The 21,262-nt window shown below is 35.4% G+C and overlaps 3 protein-coding genes and 1 pseudogene across 4 annotated transcripts; 2 read left to right on the forward strand and 2 right to left on the reverse strand.

Moving 5' to 3' along the window:
• Window positions 1–3,595: 3,595 nt before the first annotated feature.
• On the forward strand, window positions 3,596–4,930 carry LOC125212725 (chavicol O-methyltransferase-like; annotated as a pseudogene).
• Window positions 4,931–5,003: 73 nt separating this feature from the next.
• LOC125212723 (Ubiquitin carboxyl-terminal hydrolase family protein) lies at window positions 5,004–8,052 on the reverse strand. Its single transcript, XM_048112961.2, has 2 exons — window positions 7,884–8,052; window positions 5,004–6,325 (listed from the first exon to the last, which is right to left on the reverse strand). Exon 2 carries the CDS (start codon window positions 6,310–6,312, stop codon window positions 5,050–5,052), a length of 1,263 nt encoding a protein of 420 aa, XP_047968918.1. The 5' UTR covers window positions 6,313–6,325; window positions 7,884–8,052; the 3' UTR covers window positions 5,004–5,049.
• Window positions 8,053–8,130: 78 nt separating this feature from the next.
• On the forward strand, window positions 8,131–11,014 carry LOC125212724 (S-adenosyl-L-methionine-dependent methyltransferases superfamily protein). Of its 2 annotated transcripts, none has more exons than XM_048112962.2 (9): window positions 8,131–8,383; window positions 8,551–8,695; window positions 8,857–8,947; window positions 9,073–9,273; window positions 9,376–9,599; window positions 9,707–9,838; window positions 10,192–10,259; window positions 10,361–10,422; window positions 10,761–11,014. In XM_048112962.2, exons 1-9 carry the CDS (start codon window positions 8,262–8,264, stop codon window positions 10,892–10,894), a joined length of 1,179 nt encoding a protein of 392 aa, XP_047968919.1. In that variant the 5' UTR covers window positions 8,131–8,261; the 3' UTR covers window positions 10,895–11,014. The 2 variants fall into 2 exon arrangements, with proteins under 2 accessions (XP_047968919.1, XP_047968920.1); XM_048112963.2 differs by having other exon boundaries at window positions 9,073–9,270.
• A 7,244-nt stretch (window positions 11,015–18,258) lies between these two features.
• On the reverse strand, window positions 18,259–19,733 carry LOC125216621 (protodermal factor 1-like). Its single transcript, XM_048118375.2, has 3 exons — window positions 19,575–19,733; window positions 19,285–19,495; window positions 18,259–18,742 (listed from the first exon to the last, which is right to left on the reverse strand). The coding sequence occupies exons 1-3, from the start codon at window positions 19,675–19,677 to the stop codon at window positions 18,412–18,414; spliced, it is 645 nt and encodes a 214-aa protein (XP_047974332.1). The 5' UTR covers window positions 19,678–19,733; the 3' UTR covers window positions 18,259–18,411.
• Window positions 19,734–21,262: the final 1,529 nt, after the last annotated feature.

Below are 21,262 nucleotides of genomic sequence, written 5' to 3' on the forward strand. Positions count from 1 at the left end.
TGGACCAAATAATGGCCTTAAAATAGTACAAAATGCGAGCGTATCACTAGCCCGCACCTGATTGACCCGCAACCCGAGTAGGATTGGCCCGAAACCTGACGGGTCGACCTGATTGACATCACTAGCTGTGGCACCGCAGACTAGGGTATCCATCCTCGGGTTATTCAAAATTGTTTTTTCCAAAATTTTCTCTAAAGCCGTAGATAGTCCTTTAATTCGAGTGGTACTCATGTTAAAACTATTTCCATGCATTTTCAAGAGACATTAAACCGATTAAAACTTGTAAAAAAAACTTGAGGAAAGAATAGATCTTGCTAAACAGATTTAAGCATCTAACAACAGTAATCGACGTAAAATTACTAGATCTAGTTAACTAGGCAGAAAAGAAATCAACGATGATCAAAACATGAAAAGAAAACGAAATCAACTTCAGTACGACTAGATCCCAAAAGTAGCGAATTTAAAACAATGTAACCAACTTCACAAAGCAAAAAACTTCAAAATAACTAAAGATTCACTTCGAAACATAAAACATAAAGAAATAAGGATTGTTTTGCCCCTCAGCGATGTAACGAAGAGTTCTTCTAACTACGACAACTGCTTTGAGACGACGACGAACTTCTTCTGGCAAATGACAAAGTCTTCTGGTGATTCTAACTAAGGGCGAGAAACGAGAAGTGGTGGAGCTAGCCTCCATGTGTGGAATGGATCTCTCTAAGTGCTCTCTTCTTTCTTCATGTGTCCTCCTATTTATAGAGTGACGTCCCCTGATTCTTAGGGTTGCCTTTTGATGTGAATTGTCGCTTTTGCCCCTTTTAATAGTTGGTCTTTTCTAGCAATCCTTTCTCCTCCAACTCGAGCCCTGCGGCATGCATCCTGACCAGTATTGTACCCTAGTGTTCTTTTCACCTGAAACACTTTTGCACCTTTTTCCTAACTTGTACCATATCCTGCACACTTTAGCGGTCTTCTTGCACAAAATATGCGATTAAGTTCATCATACTGACCAGTAACCAAGGCTTAGAATACAACTTATCATATAGGTACAAACAAAGTAACTCTGATCATATCATGTTCCTAAAGAAAAAGAGAGGGAAAGATTACATGCCTAATCATCTATGTAAATGACATGATTTGAAATGGGTCAGCTAAGGAAGAACTTGTTTGTAGAATTTGAAATGAAGGACTTGGGGCTACTAAAATACTTTCTAGGTATAAAAGTCCTAAGATCTTAGAAGGGGATCTTCATCAGTCAGAGGAAATATGTTCTTGATCTCCTAACTGAAACAGGACTATATTCCAACGTTGCAGCTATTGAATTCAGTTGCAAGTCTTCAGATGCTAGCGATATCTCCGGCCATGAACGAAGATTGACTTCGGTTTATAAACAACTCAAGTTATAAACAAAGTACTAAAATAAAACAGAAAGAGACATAAATTCATATATTCATTCATTTATAGGAAATAATAACCATGTCACCTCATTATAATGCTAGTAACTTAACGAACAAGAAATAGATATCCTAAAGATACGACAAATCAAAACTAATTAATTAATAAAGATATGAGGATAGATATGCACGTATTAGGTTCAAAGTAAAATGAATAAATTGATTGGTCTGATATGCCTTGCAATTTCTGTCGAGCAGGTTGAGAAGACATAAATTAGGCATAGGTACCACCAAATTGAATTCCTAAAACATGGACCATAATCAAAACAGAATGCTACCCATACACGAAAAAAATAGACAAGATTGTAAATGACACGAATTTTAATGCATAATTGATAAAGTAAGAAAGAGGAAAAATATGATGGAAGTAGTGTTACTGGATTATGAGGTCCACATTGAGAATGATATGTACGGTTAATATTTATGTAAAAGTTGTCTATTTTCTTTGGACGGAGGTAGTAGTACTTTTTACCACTTTCTTCCCCTCCAAATCCTTGGTTCTTCTACAACTCCTATGTAGAATACTAGTACTCCCTCCGTCCCCAAAATGTATGAACAATTTTTTTTTCCGTACGTCCCTAAAAAGTATGAACTTTCTTGTTTTGGAAAATTCAAACAAAATATTACCCCTACACATAATTTTATTTACAACTTATACCATGACCATTAACAACTTATATCATTACAATAATGTGGACCTCACTCTCCATTAACATTATTTCCATTACCCTTTCTCTCTCTCTTTTACCTTTTCCCTTATTTATTAAAATTCGTGTCGAACCAATTGTTCATAATCTTTGAGGACAGAGGGAGTATAAATTTTCAACGTGCAACACCTGATCTCAAGATAGTGATAATGAATGATATATTAGTTCCTAATACTTAAACATTATATTGACTTTATTTATTTTGTTTTAAACATTTATTCTAATACTTAAATTATTATCGATGTCATTAATTCAATTTAAATAATCATAGCTCAGTATCCTCATTTCTACAACTCCAAATAAATTAATTAAATTAACTATTTTAAATTTTTTAAAATAATAATAATAATGATGTCAATAACAGTTTTTTTAAATATTAAAATTAAATTAAATATATAAAAAACAAATAACATTAATAGTGGAAGCATGACGTTTTAACTAAACATGTATCACAAATACTTGGGTTCATATGCAGACGGTGACAATCAATACTAGTATATGAGAAAATATGGTTTCTTACTTTCTTTCGCATTTTGAGACAAGTTTTGGAAGCATGAATGTTGTGGAATTGAAAATTGAATTGGAGACATGGAGTATTGTTTGGATAATTTTTTTTTTATTTGGTTAAGTATTTCTTAAGCTATTTGATGTAGATAAGTGACGTATATTTTCGGCTATCACATAGAATTCCGATTATGAAAAACTGAAAATCTTTTAGCGAAACATTTATTTCCAAAATTGAAAGAATAAGTATTTAATGATACTAGTAATTAGTAATTACAAAATCAAGTTTTTAAATTATTCTCGTTAGCATTTTGAATGATTTACTTAAGATATCAAGCTTAAGATAATTTGATAATTTGATATGTGTCTTAAGATATCATTTCTTCAAATAATACAAGAATTTATCGCATGGAGATGGACGACCTAAATTTATATGAAGACAATAACTTTATTCAGTAATGACATGCTCTCTATTTATTAAATTGGAACACATTCTTTCTTTAAACCATTTTTGAATTATATCATGAAATGAATTTCTAGCAGTAAAATGTCTATTCAACTCATATGAACTATCTCATGCAACTCATGAATTATTTCATGCCACATCTACATGAAATTATAACATTTCTTAGGTAAGGAAGACAACATTTTATAGTAGTACTTTGTTTTTAATTGGTTAGAAAAGTAAGGATGGCGACTCATGCAGCATAAAAACTCTTTCATCGGTCCTATTTCAAAAAGTTGCAATATATTTCTCCATTTTGAACCTATAAAATATTTGTATATATTGAAATATCATTTTTCATCCCAGTTCAAATCCACATGAAATCCGAGTAAACCATGAAATTAGCGTGTACTATTAACTTATTAGGTGAGAAGAAGGCATCATTATTGTCATTCAAAAATATTCAGTGCATGTATGTGTATAAAAGAGGCATCGACTAACATGTTCTAGACACAAAATAACTCTTATAGTGAGCAAATGGCATTCCAAAATGGAGAAGTGTCCACAGCTGACCTTCTTCAAGCTCAAGCTCATGTTTGGAACCACATGCTCGCCTTCGTAAGCTCGATGTCCCTAAAATGTGCGATTCAATTAGGCATACCCGACGCGATCCACAAGCACGGCGAACCTATAACGCTCTCTCGATTGGTTGAATCTGTTAATGCTGATGTCAGCAAATCCCAATGTATCCACCGCTTGATGCGGGTGTTAGTCCAATCCGAGTTCTTCACCGAAGTGGCCAATCAAGAGGAGGTGCGGTACTGGCTGACGCCATCCTCGCGCCTTCTCTTGAAAGAGGCACCTCTCACGGTGGCACCTCTCGCGCTGCTCATGTTGGACCCCGTCTTGACAGATTCATGGCACCATATGAGTGAATGGCTCACCAGCGAGAACCACCTCACGCAGTTTGAGGCAGTGCATGGGTCGATGTTCTGGGAGCATGTGGCACATGGGCCGGGCATGGGTACTTTGTTCGATGAAGCTATGCGTAGTGACTCAAGGCTCGTGGCCAGTGTACTTGTTCGGGACTACAAGCATGTGTTTGAGGGAATCAAGTCACTGGTTGACGTCGGGGGTGGTACTGGGACTATGGCTAAGGCCATCGTTGAGGCGGTTCCCAGCATCAAATGCATTGTTCTCGACCTCCCACATGTTGTGGCCGGCTTGGAAGGCACGAGCAAACTGAGCTATGTGGGGGGAGACATGTTCGAAGCTATCCCTCCAGCCGATGCTGTTCTTCTCAAGGTATGAATACGTTTTATCTCACCGTCCTTTCATTAACAAAACAAGCCCGTCATTCGCAAACAATACTAACAAGTGACAATAAAAACAGTGGATAATGCACGACTAGGACAGCGACAACTGTCTCAAAATCCTAAAGAGATGCAAAGACATTGTGAAGAGCAACGGCAGCACGGGAGCAAAGGTGATAATCATTGACGCGGTCCTGGACATCAACAGAGAGGATGACAAAGTTGTTAATGATCAACTCTACTTCGACATGACGATGATGGCTTACTTCAACGGGATAGAAAGAAGTGAGAAAGAATGGGCAAAGCTTTTCTCTGATGCTGGCTTCACTAGCTACAAAATTACTCATGCATTTGGTGTTAGGTCTCTACTTGAGGTTTATCCTTAGATACATACCGTGGGCCATAACACCGACGGTCTATATATTGTCTATTCGCACATATACGTGTGGACGTATTTCACAATGCATAGCATGATTATAAAAACAATGTACTAGTATATTTACCTTTCAAGATTGATCTTCATGCCCAAAACTCAAGAACAATTGCGCCGTACAAGATCAACTGTAAATCATAACAGGTAAACTGAAGACAAACCATTATTGCATTATATAGCAAAGACCATTAACATTTCATTTAGCATCATCACCAAACAAAACTTTGTAAAATCGTTTCCTTTCTTCCGCATCAAGGATGCCACCTAAATTACCTTCTTGATTGTTTTGTTCAGAGATTTTTTCATCATCGTCTCTACTCCTACCAATAGGCCTAACTTTTGTAACCCCTTTTTTCTGTTTCTTCTCTAAGTTCATTAAGTAGTGCCTTCGGTTGTACTCGTGCAGGCCTTCCTGCATAAGCTCCCCAAACTTATTCTTCACCACAACAAGCGGATCCTTCTCTATCAATTCTGAACCATTGTATGCTTCCCTAAGAAGAACAGTGTAAATCTTGTATTTGTTCGAGACATAGAAAATACCGGGATGCTTCAGCAACAAAACATTCAATTTCTCAGGAAAGCCAAACTCTCTCTTAAAATGGCTTAATTTGGAAATGGAGAGTTTCTTCCACAAAGTCATCGATAGCAATTCGTGCACTAAAGCCACGTTTCGTTTATCCATTTCAACTGATCCCTCTGCCAAAATGCTCGAGTCTGCATAAGGTGAAATATAGGGAGTCGAGTTGAACTCTAGAAACCTCTCCCACGACTTCACCCATGTAGCTGGCAACAAACATGAAAAGGCCGGCTCAGAACCCTTCTTCTTAGCTGATTTCTCAACAGCAGAAACTGCAAAATCTGGATTCCAGGATATAAGCTCGATATCCATTGAACTCCGCTTCCCAGTATGGTTCACAACCCGAAACATGTCAGCGTGCTTCGGGACAATCCTTAGCAAATAATCATCAGGAAACCCGAAATTCCTTTTCAACTCATTGACCTTTGAAATGTTTAGCCTATGGTTTCTGCTCATCATCAACAACTTTGCTAGCCGCTCAACAAATACAAGCTCCTGCGAATCCTTAATTGATTCTTCCTCCTCAACCAGAAACCTCATACGCTTTGTCAATCGACAAAAGTACTCGTTGTTCTCACGATATACCTCAAAGCAGCAAGGATACTTCTTAAGCCAGTTAGGTGCCTTCCCCTGAAGGTCGAGGCTCTTGAACTTCTTCTGAATGTGATTGATAGACGTGACTTGATCAGGGCACCTGAGGATTATGTTTTTGATCTGATTATTCACCATCCACCTATGGTTTCGTGATAGGGCTGATTCAAGATCGGGATCTTTCTTCATTGACCAAAGGGAAAATTGTCTTTGTAAGTTGGGATGATAAGGTGGTGCGTATAAACAAAAACTCCACCATTTTAATCTTCTGTGGTATTCAAAAATCACCATCTTGCAGCATTTCCTGAAAATTGAAATTATTAGCATTAGTAATAGCCAAAGGCTAAGAAGTTACAACAATTTTTTTTTTCTTTTTGAGTAACTGTAGCAGCTAAATAAACTGTCTTTAAATAAATTTAGGATTGCAAAAATATTGACATAGAGCTAACAAAATGCATTAAAGAAGATTTTCAACAGCCCCAAATTCCAAATTGGCAAAGAGAAGCTGCAGTTCAACAAATAATGCCAAAAAATGAGCCAAATTCAATCTAATACAATCACTACTCGATTAATTGAAACTGAATAAGTGGTGTCACATTTTGGTCCACTCAACTAAAAATCATCAAAAACCTGCAATTTACCAAGCAACTTCAATATAATTGGGCAAAAAGCCTGTAAAATATAGCTATATCTCGGCCGTCACAAAAATACAAACCCCAAGATTTACTCTTTCTTTAAACTTAATACACATTCATATAATGAAATTCATTTCCAAGCTACATTGAAAAGATAAAACCTAGTATTTCTCAATCTTAATCTTTAACACATCATTTTGTGGGGTAATTAAACTTTACAGACGAAATGTTTCACCAATGTTTCAATTGAGTACACAATATTTTGAGTTAACAAATATCATACAAAAAGTTTGACTAGTGTTGCAAATTAGTACATTCCGTCTAAAAATCACTAACATCGTTACTTTTTCTTATTTTTCATCATTTCGACTCTAAAGTTAGCTACAAATATTAGCCGAAAATAAAATGTGAATTCATTGTCTTGATAAAATGCTCATATGGCAATGCATAATTTATTATTTAGAGAAATAATATCATGTTTTTAGGGTACAATTTTAGAGAAAAATAAGAAAAAGTAATAGTGTTAGTGAATTTTAGATGGAATGTACTAATTCGTAACACTAATCAAACTTTTTGCATGATATTTGTTGACTTAAAACATTTTGTACTCAATTGAAACATTGGTGAAATATTTTGTATCTAAATTGTAATTGCCCCTCATTTTGTTATTATCCAACACGTATAACTATTTTACCTTATCCTTTTAACAATTCTCAGTCTGTATACGCAATAACAAGCAACACAAAACTGCATTAACAACGCAGTCTGAATACACCAAATTTAGCTCATAATCCACAACATACTAACTTGAGCTTAAATCATGATTCATGACCAATTGACCATGTTTTCAATAGTTAAAATATAGCTTTCAGATTGTATAACAACGAATCAAACAATTTTCCAAAAGCAATTTAATCAAACATCTCCAAAATTTACATAAAAAACATTAAATTAACACATCATCCCCAATAATCAGATTTTAGTATATCAAATTCCAATCTTCAGCCATATCTATAACCTCAATTGCATAGTTCCGAACTGAACTCACCCAAAAATATAAGATCCTCAGATTCTAAGAACCCTAAATCTAGTTACCAACACAATCCACACTGAAACATTTTCACGCCTTAAGTACAAAGTTGTGGTTCAATTATCAACAACCTAGAATGAATTCTCATCAATTATTCACAATAACTAGCTCCAGGAGAGTAAAAACAAGATTCTAACCTTAATTTTTGACAAAATCCGAAATGGGTATCTGAGCTTGAATCCCAAAATCTGAAAGTGGAAGCATGTTGAGGGAATTTGAAGGTTAGGGCGAGTGGCGCGGACTGGCGGCGTCACGGAGAAGTCGCCAGTTGGCTCGGGCAAAGGATGAGGCGGCGGAAGTGAAGGGGAGAAGAGAAAATGGCGTGAGAGAGAGGAGAGGTGAAGAGATACCGAGATACAGGGGTAAAACAGGGATTTCAGTCAAAACAAACATAAGGCTCGGGAAGGGAAGGAAGTGGCAAAAGCAAACCCCTTGTAAAATTTTAAAATCCGCAGCCTCTACGCCGTCGCCGTCCACGATTGGCACTGCTCTTCATCAATTTATTTATAGTCTCCATGGAGGTGGTGCCAGGCGCCTCTGAAGTTCCGCTGCCCGAATCGTTTCTCGAATTTCTCCATCAAAACGGCTTGGATCCTTCGATTTATGCCGCCTCTCACTCCACTCCTCGTTACATTAGGTACTACTCTCCGGAAACTGGTTTATTCTCAATGGAGTAATGAATATTCCTTACAATTTTTGGACTAGAAAGCGAGTGGAATCTGATAAGGATATTTTGATGTTCACTTACACGCGAGGTTTTCGTAATTAGAAGGTGTTGATTAGGTGTTTTGTTCTTTCTTCAAGGTTAAAACCAGGGTGTAAACTCGAGAAGGAAGAAATTGAAGATGAGATTAAGTGTAGACTTGAAGAAGTTTATTGGCTGCCTGATTTTTATTTTCTTCCGCCTGATGTTCGAATCGCAAGCACAAAGGCGTATCAGGAAGGAAAGGTGCAAACGAGACTCCTCATATTTTTCGATAATCTGTTTCCGAGATGTTAGGGTGCATCTTGTTTAGTGTTCCCTTGTTGCTGTTTTGTGTTGTGAAGAATTTTTGCAAAATAGAATTTGGATAGAATATTGAAGTTATGTTACTTAAATTTATCTTGTAGATATATGGCATAGATGCAGCTTCAGGAGCTGCGGTTTTAGCTTTGGATGTTTCACCGGGTGATCACGTCCTTGATCTTTGTGCAGCTCCTGGTATGTGTTCTTTCATACTGCTTATATGCTTCTGATTGTGCCTTGTTATGTGTGTAATGTGCATATGTTAGTATCTATGTAATCTCTTCAAATTCACATGACTTATCGATTTCATGTGTTTGCAGGTGCTAAGCTATGTATGATACTGGACCTTCTTGGCTGTTCAGGTTCTGTGACTGGTGTTGATATTGCTAGGCATCGGCTAGCAGCTGCAAGAACTATGCTGCAGAAATATGCTATTGGTGACCAATGCCGTCTCTTTGTTGCTGATGGAACGACATTTTCCCTTATTCCACTCAGGACTCAGTCAAATTCTAAATCATGTGGTGAATCAGAAAAAGAATACAATCCTTCAATTTAGTTTTGAAAGTTTGCTTCTACGTCATGATCATACTGAGCTGACATGTGAGTATTTCGTTGTTCTGTAGCCGATACTGAGGTGGGAGAAAAGACCGAGGTATACAACATGTGGACTCCTCGAAGACCATGGAAAGAACGGAAGAGGATAGCTAAAGCTTCTAAAACGTTTTCACAAATTCAAGAACCAGAACTTATATTTTATGGGCAACATTCTGGGGTGGTTGGTTTGAGCAAACATAATGTGTACAGAAAAGTAAATGACCAAGAAATTTCGCAATTCGGCTATGACAAGGTGAAATCATAATCTGTCAGCCAATTTTTTTTATTTTTTTTTTGCTCTTTGAGATTCTTGCAAATGTAACATTTTGCACCATTATTTTGTCTTGGAATTCACTTCAGGTCCTTGTGGATGCAGAATGCACTCATGATGGCTCGATAAAACACATTCAGAAATTTGAACAATGGGGTTGGACAACACTTCAACGCCGTGTACTGGAGGCTGAGAGGACTGATGACTTGACTGTTCTTCAGGTACGTGTCTACTTTTATTTGCACATGGTGTTCTCGCCTAACTCTACTCGATGTCACTCTTAAGACCTAAGCCCGAAAGGAAATCAGGTCTGAGAAACTGATTTTATTTGTTTATATGTCTCTCCATATGCACATGTTTACCCTTACATTAGGATGGGTAACTAAAAACCGTATACTATTGATATTTTTTTGATTTATATGTTGTATGTATCATTCTGTCTCGTTCCAATTTGAATAATTCAGATAAAAGCTTATTGACTTGTGGTGTGACTTAACCTACTTGGTTCAGTATTCCCTCTCTCTCAGACACAATTTCCCCACATTTTATTAAGGTAAGATTCTCTCTATTGCAGTTCAAATTGCTAGTCAATGGATTTAGATTGCTTAAAGTTGGAGGATCACTCATCTACAGCACATGCAGGTTTTTTCACATATTCTCGCTTGAAATTTCCAAACCTTCCATCGTTTTATCACTGAAATTACTCTTAACCATATGTTCATGTTTTCTCCTGTGGTGATTAGTTTGACCGTTGCTCAGAATGAAGATGTGATAGAACGTTTCCTCTCAGAATGTGCATCCGCTAGTAAGATTTTTCTATCCCTAGTTACTTTGAGACCGATTCACCTACTCATGACTCTGCCTAAACAGTCTCCTTGCTGGTATAATTGTTTGGAAATTGTAGTAGCATAAGTTAGTAACCCTTAACCCGCAGTTTTCAACAACCAATTCAAATGATGTAAATAGTAGTTCCTCTTGTTGCCTGAGATGATGGTGATATTCGAACTTTTGACTTTCCCTACTTTGGGGCCTATTTCTTCGTGTCTAACGTTATGATCTCTCACACTCACACTCACACTCACACTCACACTCTGTGCCGTTATGATCTCTCACACTCACACTCGTCCGTGCTGTGTTTTGCAGAGTTGCTGGAGATAGATGCTGCAATGAATTGGCCTTGTAAGCAATCTAGAGTAGCAAATGCTTTACGTTTTGATCCGGTGACTTCATCAACGAGTGGACTGTTTGTTGCCAAGTTCACCAAGTTGATGGCTTGATCTTTCCTCAAAGCTAAGTTTTGAGGAAGAATAAAATTTTACATCCTGCACCTGTAATTTTTCAGTATTAGATGAGTTCTACATTTTATAATATAAAATTAAATTTGTTTTATGCCTTAACTGAAGTTATGCTTTTATTTGTTCTCTTTTGTAAAATTTTACACCCTTGTACCTGTAATTTGTTATTAGATGAGTTCCATATTTTAATTTTAATTTTAAATTAAATTTGTTTTCTGCTTTTTGACTGAAGTTTTGCATTTATTTGTTCTCTTTCGTAAATTTGTGTTATTGTGCTATGGATTTTGTTAAATTGGATTACACTAAAATCCGTAGCAGTAATTTCCAATCATATTCGATTATGAAAACAGAAAATTATTTCAAATTCGCAAGGTGGTTACTTAAAAACAATCATCTAGACTCTAGAGTGTATTACTCGTTTTGTTTTATGAACATTTCAATTATCTTGGAGTGTTTCAGAAAAATTACTTATAAATTAATTTAAGACTATCAATTCAAGATAAAATAAATTGTCTTATTAAAAGGAAACCGTATTTTAATCTCATTGAAAATGGCACATTTCTTAATGTAGAAATAATGTAATCTACTTTTTCCATGCTCATATTTTATTTTCTTCAGAACTCACAAAATAACACTAAATAAAATCATGTATCGAAAAACAAACATTTCATATTTAATATCAATTAGCCGTCTAGAAAACATACATATCCTTAACGCCGATTAGAGTCTAAAAAAAAGACTCACACAAAAATAGTTAAATTAATTAAAAATAAATTTAAGATACAAATAAATCTTCACTTAACCCTCTCTTCTCTCTATGCTCCTAAACTAAAAGAGAAAACCTCTTCACTTAAAAAATTGGTTGCCTTTAAACACCGCCACCTAGGATGTTAATTGGGTCAGTCCAACGAGTTTTGGGCTGCAAGCTAATCTTGTGCGGATTAATTAGGTTGTAATTTTATAGGGTTATAAATATTCAATCCTAACCCTAAATTTTCGGATTTTGGGCTACTCCAACGGGCTAATCGGGTTGCTACGAATAAAATTAACATGTGGTCAATCCAATACATAATGAAGAAAATAGTCATTTTTATAGGATGTAAATCATTTAATTAACCCTTTAAATTTTTAGCAGACTATTCGGGTGAGCCCACGGATTGCGAGCTGCACTGATATTCCTACCACCATCCTATTACCCCACCGCTTTGCGTCGTCTTGCATTCGCCGCCACGGATCAATCGTCAAAAATATAGCAACGAGACATCAAAATTTAATAATATTATTGTTGGATAATGTGTTTAATTGGAGAGAGAGTGAATGGATGCAAGTATTAATCAGAGAGAGAAAAGAGTTAGAATATTTAATTGAAGATAGAAAAAAGTAATTAGGTGTGTTAGTTAGAAAGGGAAAGTCTTAAAAATAAAAATATATCATATTATTTGAGACAAACTAAAAATAAAATTACGTTGTAATTGAAATCAAGGGAGTATTTATTTCGACATTTTGACATAAAATTTTGATAAAATGAAATACTTTATCAAGCACCATCTAATTTAATCCAAATTCTTTGACATGATATTGAACAAGTTCCTTAAATTGGTCTAAAATTTTAGAATGTTGTAATCAAAATTTGAAATGTTGTTTTCCCCCATAAATGACGGCACGTTTCACTCCCATTTCCATTTCTGATAAAAAAAAAAACACCACCATAACTGCTCCTCCCTATCAAATACAAATCCCCGCGACCGAGGAGGAATGAGCTCCGCCTCCACACTCGTTAGCTGTGGAATGAGAAACATCACCTCATGCCTCTTCGCTCGCTGTCTACGTTTTGGTAATTTTAATTTTTAATTTTACAATGAGATGATCGAATTCAATCGCTCACTGTTTCGACTTTGTGTTTGCTTTATACAGAGGAGAAAAAATCCAATTGTGTATCGCCCGAAAACTCGAGCGGCAGCATCGTTTTCGACTTCACTGGCCGCCGCCCTGCGAAAATAAGCCCTGAAAATGTGGTCCACACCTCTCCATCGCGTTCCAACGCGATCGATAATGAAGAAGATTACTTAGTTTTCCTCTTCAGGGAAGATGGAGCTATTGATCTCATAAACGACGGCGAAGAAGAAGAAGATGATGAAAATGTAACATATGCTCATATTGTAACGGTCTCATATTTACGGTTACAATATGAAAAGATTGGAATTAAAATATTATTATTGCAATAGAAGAAATGTGGCTAATTTAGAAATGTTTCTTTCTTTAATTTGTCTTCACAGGATGAAGAGAAAGAGAGCAAAGACGAATTGGAGGATTGTGATTCTAATATTTCAGATACAAGCTCGGCCTCTTTTTCTTTTCCAATGTGAGTCCATAAGTTTACTAACAAATTATGGAAATTGGTATTTGAATTTTGTATTTATTGAATAATGCAGATTGAAAATTGAGGAATGGATGGGGAGTCCAGTTTACATGCCCAAGCAGGAAAATCAAGGTGTTCGTCTACACTGCTGTAGATTCTAACTTCAAGATGTAGTTTTCAAAAACTTTTTTTGTTTGATCAGTTTTAGTTTTCATAATAATTGTTAGTCGATATTTATACATTGGAAGGAGAATATTGATTTTGTGTTTTTATTTATAGTATTTCCGTACGTTTTACTCCATCCGTCCCCTTTTAGCAGTCCCATTAACTTTTCTGTCATCATTTTGTACAAAATGATAAAAAATAATTAAAGAGGAGAAATGGTAAATTAAGAGAGAGAATAATATAGAGAATAGTCTTATCTACATTATGTCTATCTTACTTTACCATTTCTCCACTTTAACTATTTTTTATCATTTTTAGAAAAAGAGGGCAGAAAAGTCAATGGGACTGCTAAAGCGGGACGGATGGAGTATCATGTTTAAAATATACGCTTCACAATTATAATAGTAATTAAAATAATTAATTATATAAAGGTAATTATATTTTGTTCTCAATTAATAAAATACTTACTAAGCAAATATTAATATAATTTTAAAATAATTAATATTATTTTATCAATTAGAATTTTTTACTTTCCTTGTCTTTTTAAGACAAATAATATATTTATGAATTTAATTAATAAGATTCGAATAACTTTGATATTTATCTGAACTGAATTTAATTAAATAAATATTAATTCAAGATAACAACTTTGATATTTATGGTAATAATATCTCATAAATCAGAATCACACCGCCCTTATTAATGTTGTCTCAGGATAGCTTCTGTATATAATATGCTTGTATCAAACGATCATATTTGAGTTGTAGAAAAAACACAATATCAAGATAATAAAATTGATTGAAATTAATTTTTTTTATTAAAATTGAGCATAATCAACTTAAATTGATTTCAATAAATATGTTTTTGATATTTAGTGTAGTTTAATTTCTTTAGCGAGAGCAGGTCGTCGCGTGCCGGCCGGGGGACGGACTGGGAACCCCGTGCCCAGTCCTCAGAGCCAATCCTTTTCCCGAAGTTACGGATCCATTTTGCCGACTTCCCTTGCCTACATTGTTCCATCGACCAGAGGCTGTTCACCTTGGAGACCTGATGCGGTTATGAGTACGACCGGGCGCGGACGGCACTCGGTCCTCCGGATTTTCAAGGGCCGCCGGGGGCGCACCGGACACCACGCGACGTGCAGTGCTCTTCCAGCCGCTGGACCCTACCTCCGGCTGAGCCGTTTCCAGGGTGGGGTTATATTGGAAATAGCTTTTCTTTCCATAAAATATGATACACTTGTCAATTTTTTAATGGTGTATTATGTAGTGTAGTATACAATGCATGAGGTGATCTCTTCCGGAGAGCTACCGCTGGAAAATATCATAAATTCAACTCAACTGATATTGCTGTTGTCATAACTACCTGCTGCTTACGTCATCATCTCCTCCGATAGCAATAGCATCTTCAGGGTATGCTCTTCCACTGATTATCTCCTCCCCTTTTCTGCTCCTACTTTCTTTCTCTTTCTGTGTTTTTTTTTACCAATTTAATTAGCCATTTTACTATTGGTTCCGTGTATTGGATATAATTGCTGCTAATTCCATCAATTTTTTCAAATTTGATGTCTAGGGTTTTTATTCCTTGCTTTTTTTCTTTTTTATTTTGTTGAAAATTGATGTGTGGTTTTTCTTTTGTTGTAATGTGTGGTTTTTCTGTTGTTGCAATTTATGTTTATTGGCAATTTTGGGTAATTGATGTTATCTGTCGCATATATTAATATATGTGTTGCCATGTAAGTTGATGTCTTTGGTGTTTATTTCGAATGGTTTATTAAATGTGATGAAATCGGTTAGGTTATTTTGTTCTGGTAGGTTATACAAGTGTAATTTAGCTAATGGATTGAATTTTTTGTAATGCTTCAAGTTCTAGCAATGTGATTTTTGACCTCTATTTTCACTATATTACTTGAACGAGATTTAATCTACTGCAGAGATTGATTGTTTTCCTGTTGCTTATCTTGTGACATTGTAGTCTTAAAAGGTTCCGAGGTGAAAGAAGAATGACGAGAAAACCACCACTGTTAGTCGATTTGTGTGTTAATTTGGCGATAGACAATGTTCGGTATTTAGGAGATGTTGGACACACCGACCACCATCTCTTAGAACGCATTTTATGCCACTGCACACTTGATCAGTTGATGCACATCGAAAATAGCTCGACAGTACGACATTTTGCACATCAATTCACCATTTAAAGCATATTTCTGTACATATATCGTTACTGATTCTCGATTTTATTAAAGGATAGATCTTAGCCCAGTCACCGATAAATTCTGGAAGAAATTTTTCAAGGACAGTTTTGGTGAGGATAGCTTCAATACTCTTGTTGCGAAGATGGAGCAGAGAAAAGTATCCTTCAAATGGATAAAGTTGTATAAGGTACTCGACTTGCTCCATTGTACAATACAGCCTTTGCCCTTCGCGGTTGTGTTATCTTTACATCAGTTATACTTTAAAACAGGCAAAGCTGAAAGAGAGGGAAGAGGCTAGACCAAAATCTATTGTTCGCTTAAAGAAGCGATATCAAGAAGAAGATGCAAGTCAGTACATTTTTCGATCTCCTCTGTTACATACTAGGAGATCTTGGTTATAAACTTATACTCCTCATTGGTTAACCTTGTAGGAAAAAGAACTAGACAAATACAGTTGTGTTCGAAGGTTCCACCTTCTAGCAAGAAGCGAAGCTATTGGGGCAGTACTTACTTCCTTCGCCTTGGCTCAACTATAACATGTTTTTCGATTTTTGGGAAAATTAAGTGTAGTAAGTGTTTTGTTTGAACATCCGTAGGTGATACCACAAGCAATATTTACAACACGAAAAGCAGCATAATGAAGAAGTCTAAGATCGATTTCATTAACAGGTGACGACTTTTATGTTATAGGTGATGTAATTTTATACTCCCTCGTAGAATTAGTATGTATCAACCTTTGAATACGATGGATTGGATAAATTGGTACAACATTTGTGTGAAAAAGCTGTAATTTATCAAGAAATCGTAGAGTTCTTCTCATCCTAGGAATACTTCTTACGCTTCTTTCGTTGTGCAGTCTCGAGGTGAAGAATTTGACTGCCATGAAAAGAAGTAGGCTGTGAACAAGAATCAGAGGTAATGCTAACAAATTCCGTAACATGGTTCCGTTTTGTATTGATCTCTGTGTCTCCTGTTCGTAACCATGTTCTGCGTGTTTATTAGTGTTTTGTCCAAACCGAAGTCCGTTACTGCTTCTGGATCTGCTCCGTCGTTGCCATCATGGAACAAAACGATCGAGCCAGTTCGAAAGAGATTCTGAACTGTCGAGTTCTGTTTCTTGCATATATAACTTTTTTGTACATAAGTACTGATTTATGATGTTCCAAGAATTGTACATAACATTTTTTTTGTAGATGTCGAGCATTTATGATGGTGTTTGCTACATATTTTACTACCATCTTATATAATGTTTTTTTATCTCAACCTTCGCCTACACAAATGGAGTATCCAAGAATTGATCATCGTGGGGTTGGATAAGACGATAAAGTATATTTAAAGTAATTAATTTTAACAAAACTATGTTAGAATCTAAATAATTCTATCTTATGTTGTGTGTGATAGCTTGTTTCCACAAATATAAATACATCAAAACTATCAATATCCTTTTGTAATTGATGATCAACATCTTCATATTTGTCAATTTTAATCATGCTTAGTTGTTATTGATTACCACATAACTTTTTATTTGTGGCTCTTGTTCAACACTAGCACTAAAAAAGTATACAAATATTAGATGTCTTCTGAAAAGAAATTTATCTATTAACCTTTAATTTCAGATAGCATGAATAACTAAATAAATATTACTATCTTTCATCATTAAGGAGAAAGTAAACATTATCTTTCATTGTCTCTAAAGTCCCTGTTTTTAGGGAACTAATGGAGTTCGGTAGTCCCTCCGTCTCATGTCATTTGCACTTTTCTTTAAGATTGTATATTTGAGATTGATTTTTTAGTATAATTAATTAATCAGATTTCACTTTAAGAGTACATATTTTATCCATAATAATATGGGAGTAGTTAATTCTATTTATCATTCATAAAATTTTAATTATATTTAAAATTAAATATTTTATAATTATATTTTTTCATTCCATAAATTTTACTACCTCCGTCCACGAAAATTCGTCCCACTTTTCCATTTCCATCCCTCCCCCAAAATTTGTCCCATTTTATTTTTACCATTTTTGGTAGTGGACCCCATATTCCACTAACTCATTCCTACTCACATTTTATTATAAAACTAATATATAAAAGTAGGACCCACAACCCACTAACTTTTCAAATCACTTTCCATTACATTTCTTAAAACCCGTGCCCAACGAATTTTCGTGGACGGAGGTAGTAATATTTTATGTATAATACTTATCATCTTAATTATTAATTTATTCATTAAATTTCAATTATATTTTTTATAACATTCAATTAAATTTATCATCTATATTAAATTTATTCAATTAAATTATATCTACCGTCCATTAACTGAAATTCAATTCATGAATTGATTTTTCAAATCACACAGGCACATCATATTAATTGCTTGCGTGCACCATCAAATAATTTCCATATTTTATTTAATTAACGCAATCAAAGTATTCATGTATGCTTCGAATTTAGTATAGTTCACGATGTGTATAGGCGTCGCTACATTATTGTTATTAAAGATAAATGAAACCAGATAATAGGATCTAGTAATTGTTTAATTTTAGTAGTAACTTCGAATTTTAGCTTTTCCGATTTCAATTCTCCTAAAATAAATTTGCTTCATCATGGTTTATTGCTCTACATTCAGATTCCAGAAAATATATTTCATTGATTCCAAACAACAAGACATGTCTCTTTGATATGAAAATTAAGAAATAATTGCAAAAAGTCTGCTACAAAACATAGCAGTTTAATACTGAACAATACAACAGAAATAGAATAAAATCTCAACCAAAATAATCAGAGTGTGGGATAGGTTTTGGCCTCATTAGCGAGCTTGAAGAGGCGCGCCTGAGCTGCTGCGGCGTTGCTGGAGGTGAGCGCCGCCGTAAATGCATCCCTGACCTGCGCAGACGTGTAAGGGAATTTGGCATCGATCATTGAATTCAGCAGCGCAGCCGTGCCTTGTCTGCAGATTTCACCGTAACCGTCTGTTCGCGTGTTGGAGAGCGCCTGCAGCAGGTTCATCTTCGCTCCCATCCCGGGAATGTTGCTCACGCCAAACGAGTTCCCCACCGATCCCCACCACCCCAACAACCCCCATATCGCACTCGGGTGCGTCTTCCAGTACCTGTTTCCAAGGGCGGAGCCAGAATATTATCTTAGTTACCAAAAACATATTTGGAAAATTCACACAAGGGCGGATGCATAACAGTATAACAGTAGATCGGTAGGGGCTATGTCTACTAAAATTTATTCGAAAATATGTCTACATAAATTTTGCATAAATTAAGCGACAATATATAAAGAAAAATGAAAAAATATTGATTCATTAAATTAAGCTAAAATATATAAAGAAAAATGAAAAAAAATATTGATTCATTAGGGGCTTAAGCCCCTTGATTGTTACATGTGTGTCTGCCAGTGAAAGCACGTGATAATAGTGAGATACAGTATGAGATGAGCCACAGTAGAATATATCTAGAATTAAATCATGAGATACAATCTAATCTTAACATTATGGAGGCATGCCAAGATACAATGTAACTAACTGAGTTTTAAAAAAAAATGTAACCGAAAAAGAGATAAGAATGCCATAACCTTAAGTCACAAGTAAATATGGCAACCGAACAGCCTCTAAGTGTAAAAATGGAAGTGATCTAGTGTACTCACGTGCAGGTATAGGGAGGCGAGGTCGGATCAGAAGGTGGTGGCGGTACTGCAACGCCAGGTGTAGATGGCGGGCCCGAGGTGGATCTTGGGGGAGAGTGGTAGTGTCCGCTTCCGGGTGATGTCGGATTGGATGCGTGGTGGCCCCCGTTAGCTGGGGGAACACCGCAGTTAGCCGGAGAAGGTGTTGAAGTAGCTGGAGGGGTGTATGAAACTAGAAGCACATGTTAGTATTCATCATGAGCAAACAAAATTGTGAAAAAAAAAAAACAGAATTTGAAGTATATACTCACCTGGGTTTGGATCAGAGTAGAAGAAGTTCTTCTGATCCTCAAACTCAAAGCCACTCACCACACAAATCAAAGCAAACAGAATCACTAAACGGCGTCGTTGCATTGCTACTAGCTTTGAAGAAGAATACGAGAAGGATAAGGTGCAAGGAAGGAGGGTGTGAGCGCCATCTATATAAAGGACCAGTTTATACATTGAATCTATTTTATTTTAGTATTGCATTAATTTATTTTGTGCAGATTTAACTAACACACACCTAACTGTCTCAATTTATTGCCCATGTATCTAATTTTTCTGATTAGCCTATTATCCTCTTAATGAGAGCCATAAGATTCTACAACACTCTATAGCGATACTTATACTCAAAAGACGATTCCCTCGCCCCCGCATCCCGACCAGACAGAGCTGTGAGGTGTAAATCACGGTAAATCTCAGTCTGTTCTTCAAGGAAGCAATCGCGCTTCCATAAGTAGCCATTAATTAGGCCCACCACAATGGATGAAACTTCCACATAGCCGTTGCCGGAATTCAAATCTGATGAGACCTTATACTCAATTACCTCCTTGAAGCCCGGGGACAATGTATAGCCAACTTAAATCTGGACTCACTTGGTCTTAAACTCAATTTAGTGTCAATTACTCCCTCCGGCCCTATTAATTGGCACAAATTTTTCTTTTTCGTATGTCCCCAATTAATTGGCACTCTTACTTTTTACTACTTTTGGTAATGGACTACACATTCCACTCACACTTTATTATAAAATTGACGCATAAAAGTATAACTCACATTCCACTAATTTTTTTTCCACTCACTTTACACGACAGTTCTTAAAACCCGTTTCAGTTAACAGAGGACATGAGGAGTATAAGTGTTTGATTTAGAAATCAATTATCATTGTTAAACTCCGACAAAATGGATCATACTTTCTCCCCTTCTCATAACTGAATTTTATGTGAGTAGGTGGTGGATAACTCATGGCGCTGCTGTAGTAAATGAGAAGAATTATGCAGCTTGCAGCTCTGGCAATGCCACTTCTCTATTTATTTAAATAACTGTGTGGCTTCAAAATACAGCTATTATACAGACTATTGCAAAACAATTATTGAGTAGTTTTTGTGGATCATTTATAGTGCAAATCTGTCTAAGCAAATAATATAATGTGTGATTGTCTGAGCTTTTACTCTTTTGTAACTCCACGCTTTCCACAACTGTTGTATATGAATGATAAATTATTATGTACCCTTTTTTAACCAGTAATTGAACCATATATATTCAAACCAATCAACTACTGATGCTGTATTTTTTAATGTGTGTTTCTCATAGTATTGTATATCTTATTCTAATTTTTAGACCCGTTTATAATTCAATTCAAATTTTTTTGTTTGGTAAAATAAAGCAAGTGGTATGAAACTGAATTTGAAGAAATTGTGCACACCACACTAATGACGGAAGCAGGAATTGAAACTCGTGGGGTCGAATATAATAAAAAATAATAATAAATATAATATTTAAATAATTATTTTTAAAATTTTTTTACTTTAGATAGTTTATTTTCTAACTTAAATATTTTAAAACTAATATGTTTATCAATAATTTTACAAAAAAAGTTCAAAAAAAATATAATGAAATTATCATTAATATAATGAACATTATAATTATAATTACTCTTAATTAATCAATAACTTATTTT

This window comes from Salvia hispanica, chromosome 3 (assembly GCF_029641045.1).
Source record: "Salvia hispanica isolate PSC_SH4W2 chromosome 3, Shi_PSC_v1, whole genome shotgun sequence".
Classification (NCBI taxonomy): Eukaryota; Viridiplantae; Streptophyta; class Magnoliopsida; order Lamiales; family Lamiaceae; genus Salvia; species Salvia hispanica.

What these genes read in the sequence shown, in the direction of transcription:
- LOC125216621 (XM_048118375.2), bottom strand. Translation starts at nt 19,677, where the DNA reads ATGCAACGACGCCGTTTAGTGATTCTGTTTGCTTTGATTTGTGTGGTG. An exon ending in CTACTCTGATCCAAACCCAG is followed by an intron (nt 19,496 to 19,574) that starts GTGAGTATATAC and finishes ATGTGCTTCTAG; the next exon opens with TTTCATACACCCCTCCAGCT. An exon ending in TCGCCTCCCTATACCTGCAC is followed by an intron (nt 18,743 to 19,284) that starts GTGAGTACACTA and finishes CCTTGGAAACAG; the next exon opens with GTACTGGAAGACGCACCCGA.
- LOC125212723 (XM_048112961.2), bottom strand. Translation starts at nt 6,312, where the DNA reads ATGGTGATTTTTGAATACCACAGAAGATTAAAATGGTGGAGTTTTTGT.
- LOC125212724 (XM_048112962.2), top strand. Translation starts at nt 8,262, where the DNA reads ATGGAGGTGGTGCCAGGCGCCTCTGAAGTTCCGCTGCCCGAATCGTTT. An exon ending in TGATCTTTGTGCAGCTCCTG is followed by an intron (nt 8,948 to 9,072) that starts GTATGTGTTCTT and finishes ATGTGTTTGCAG; the next exon opens with GTGCTAAGCTATGTATGATA. An exon ending in GTCAAATTCTAAATCATGTG is followed by an intron (nt 9,274 to 9,375) that starts GTGAATCAGAAA and finishes GTTGTTCTGTAG; the next exon opens with CCGATACTGAGGTGGGAGAA.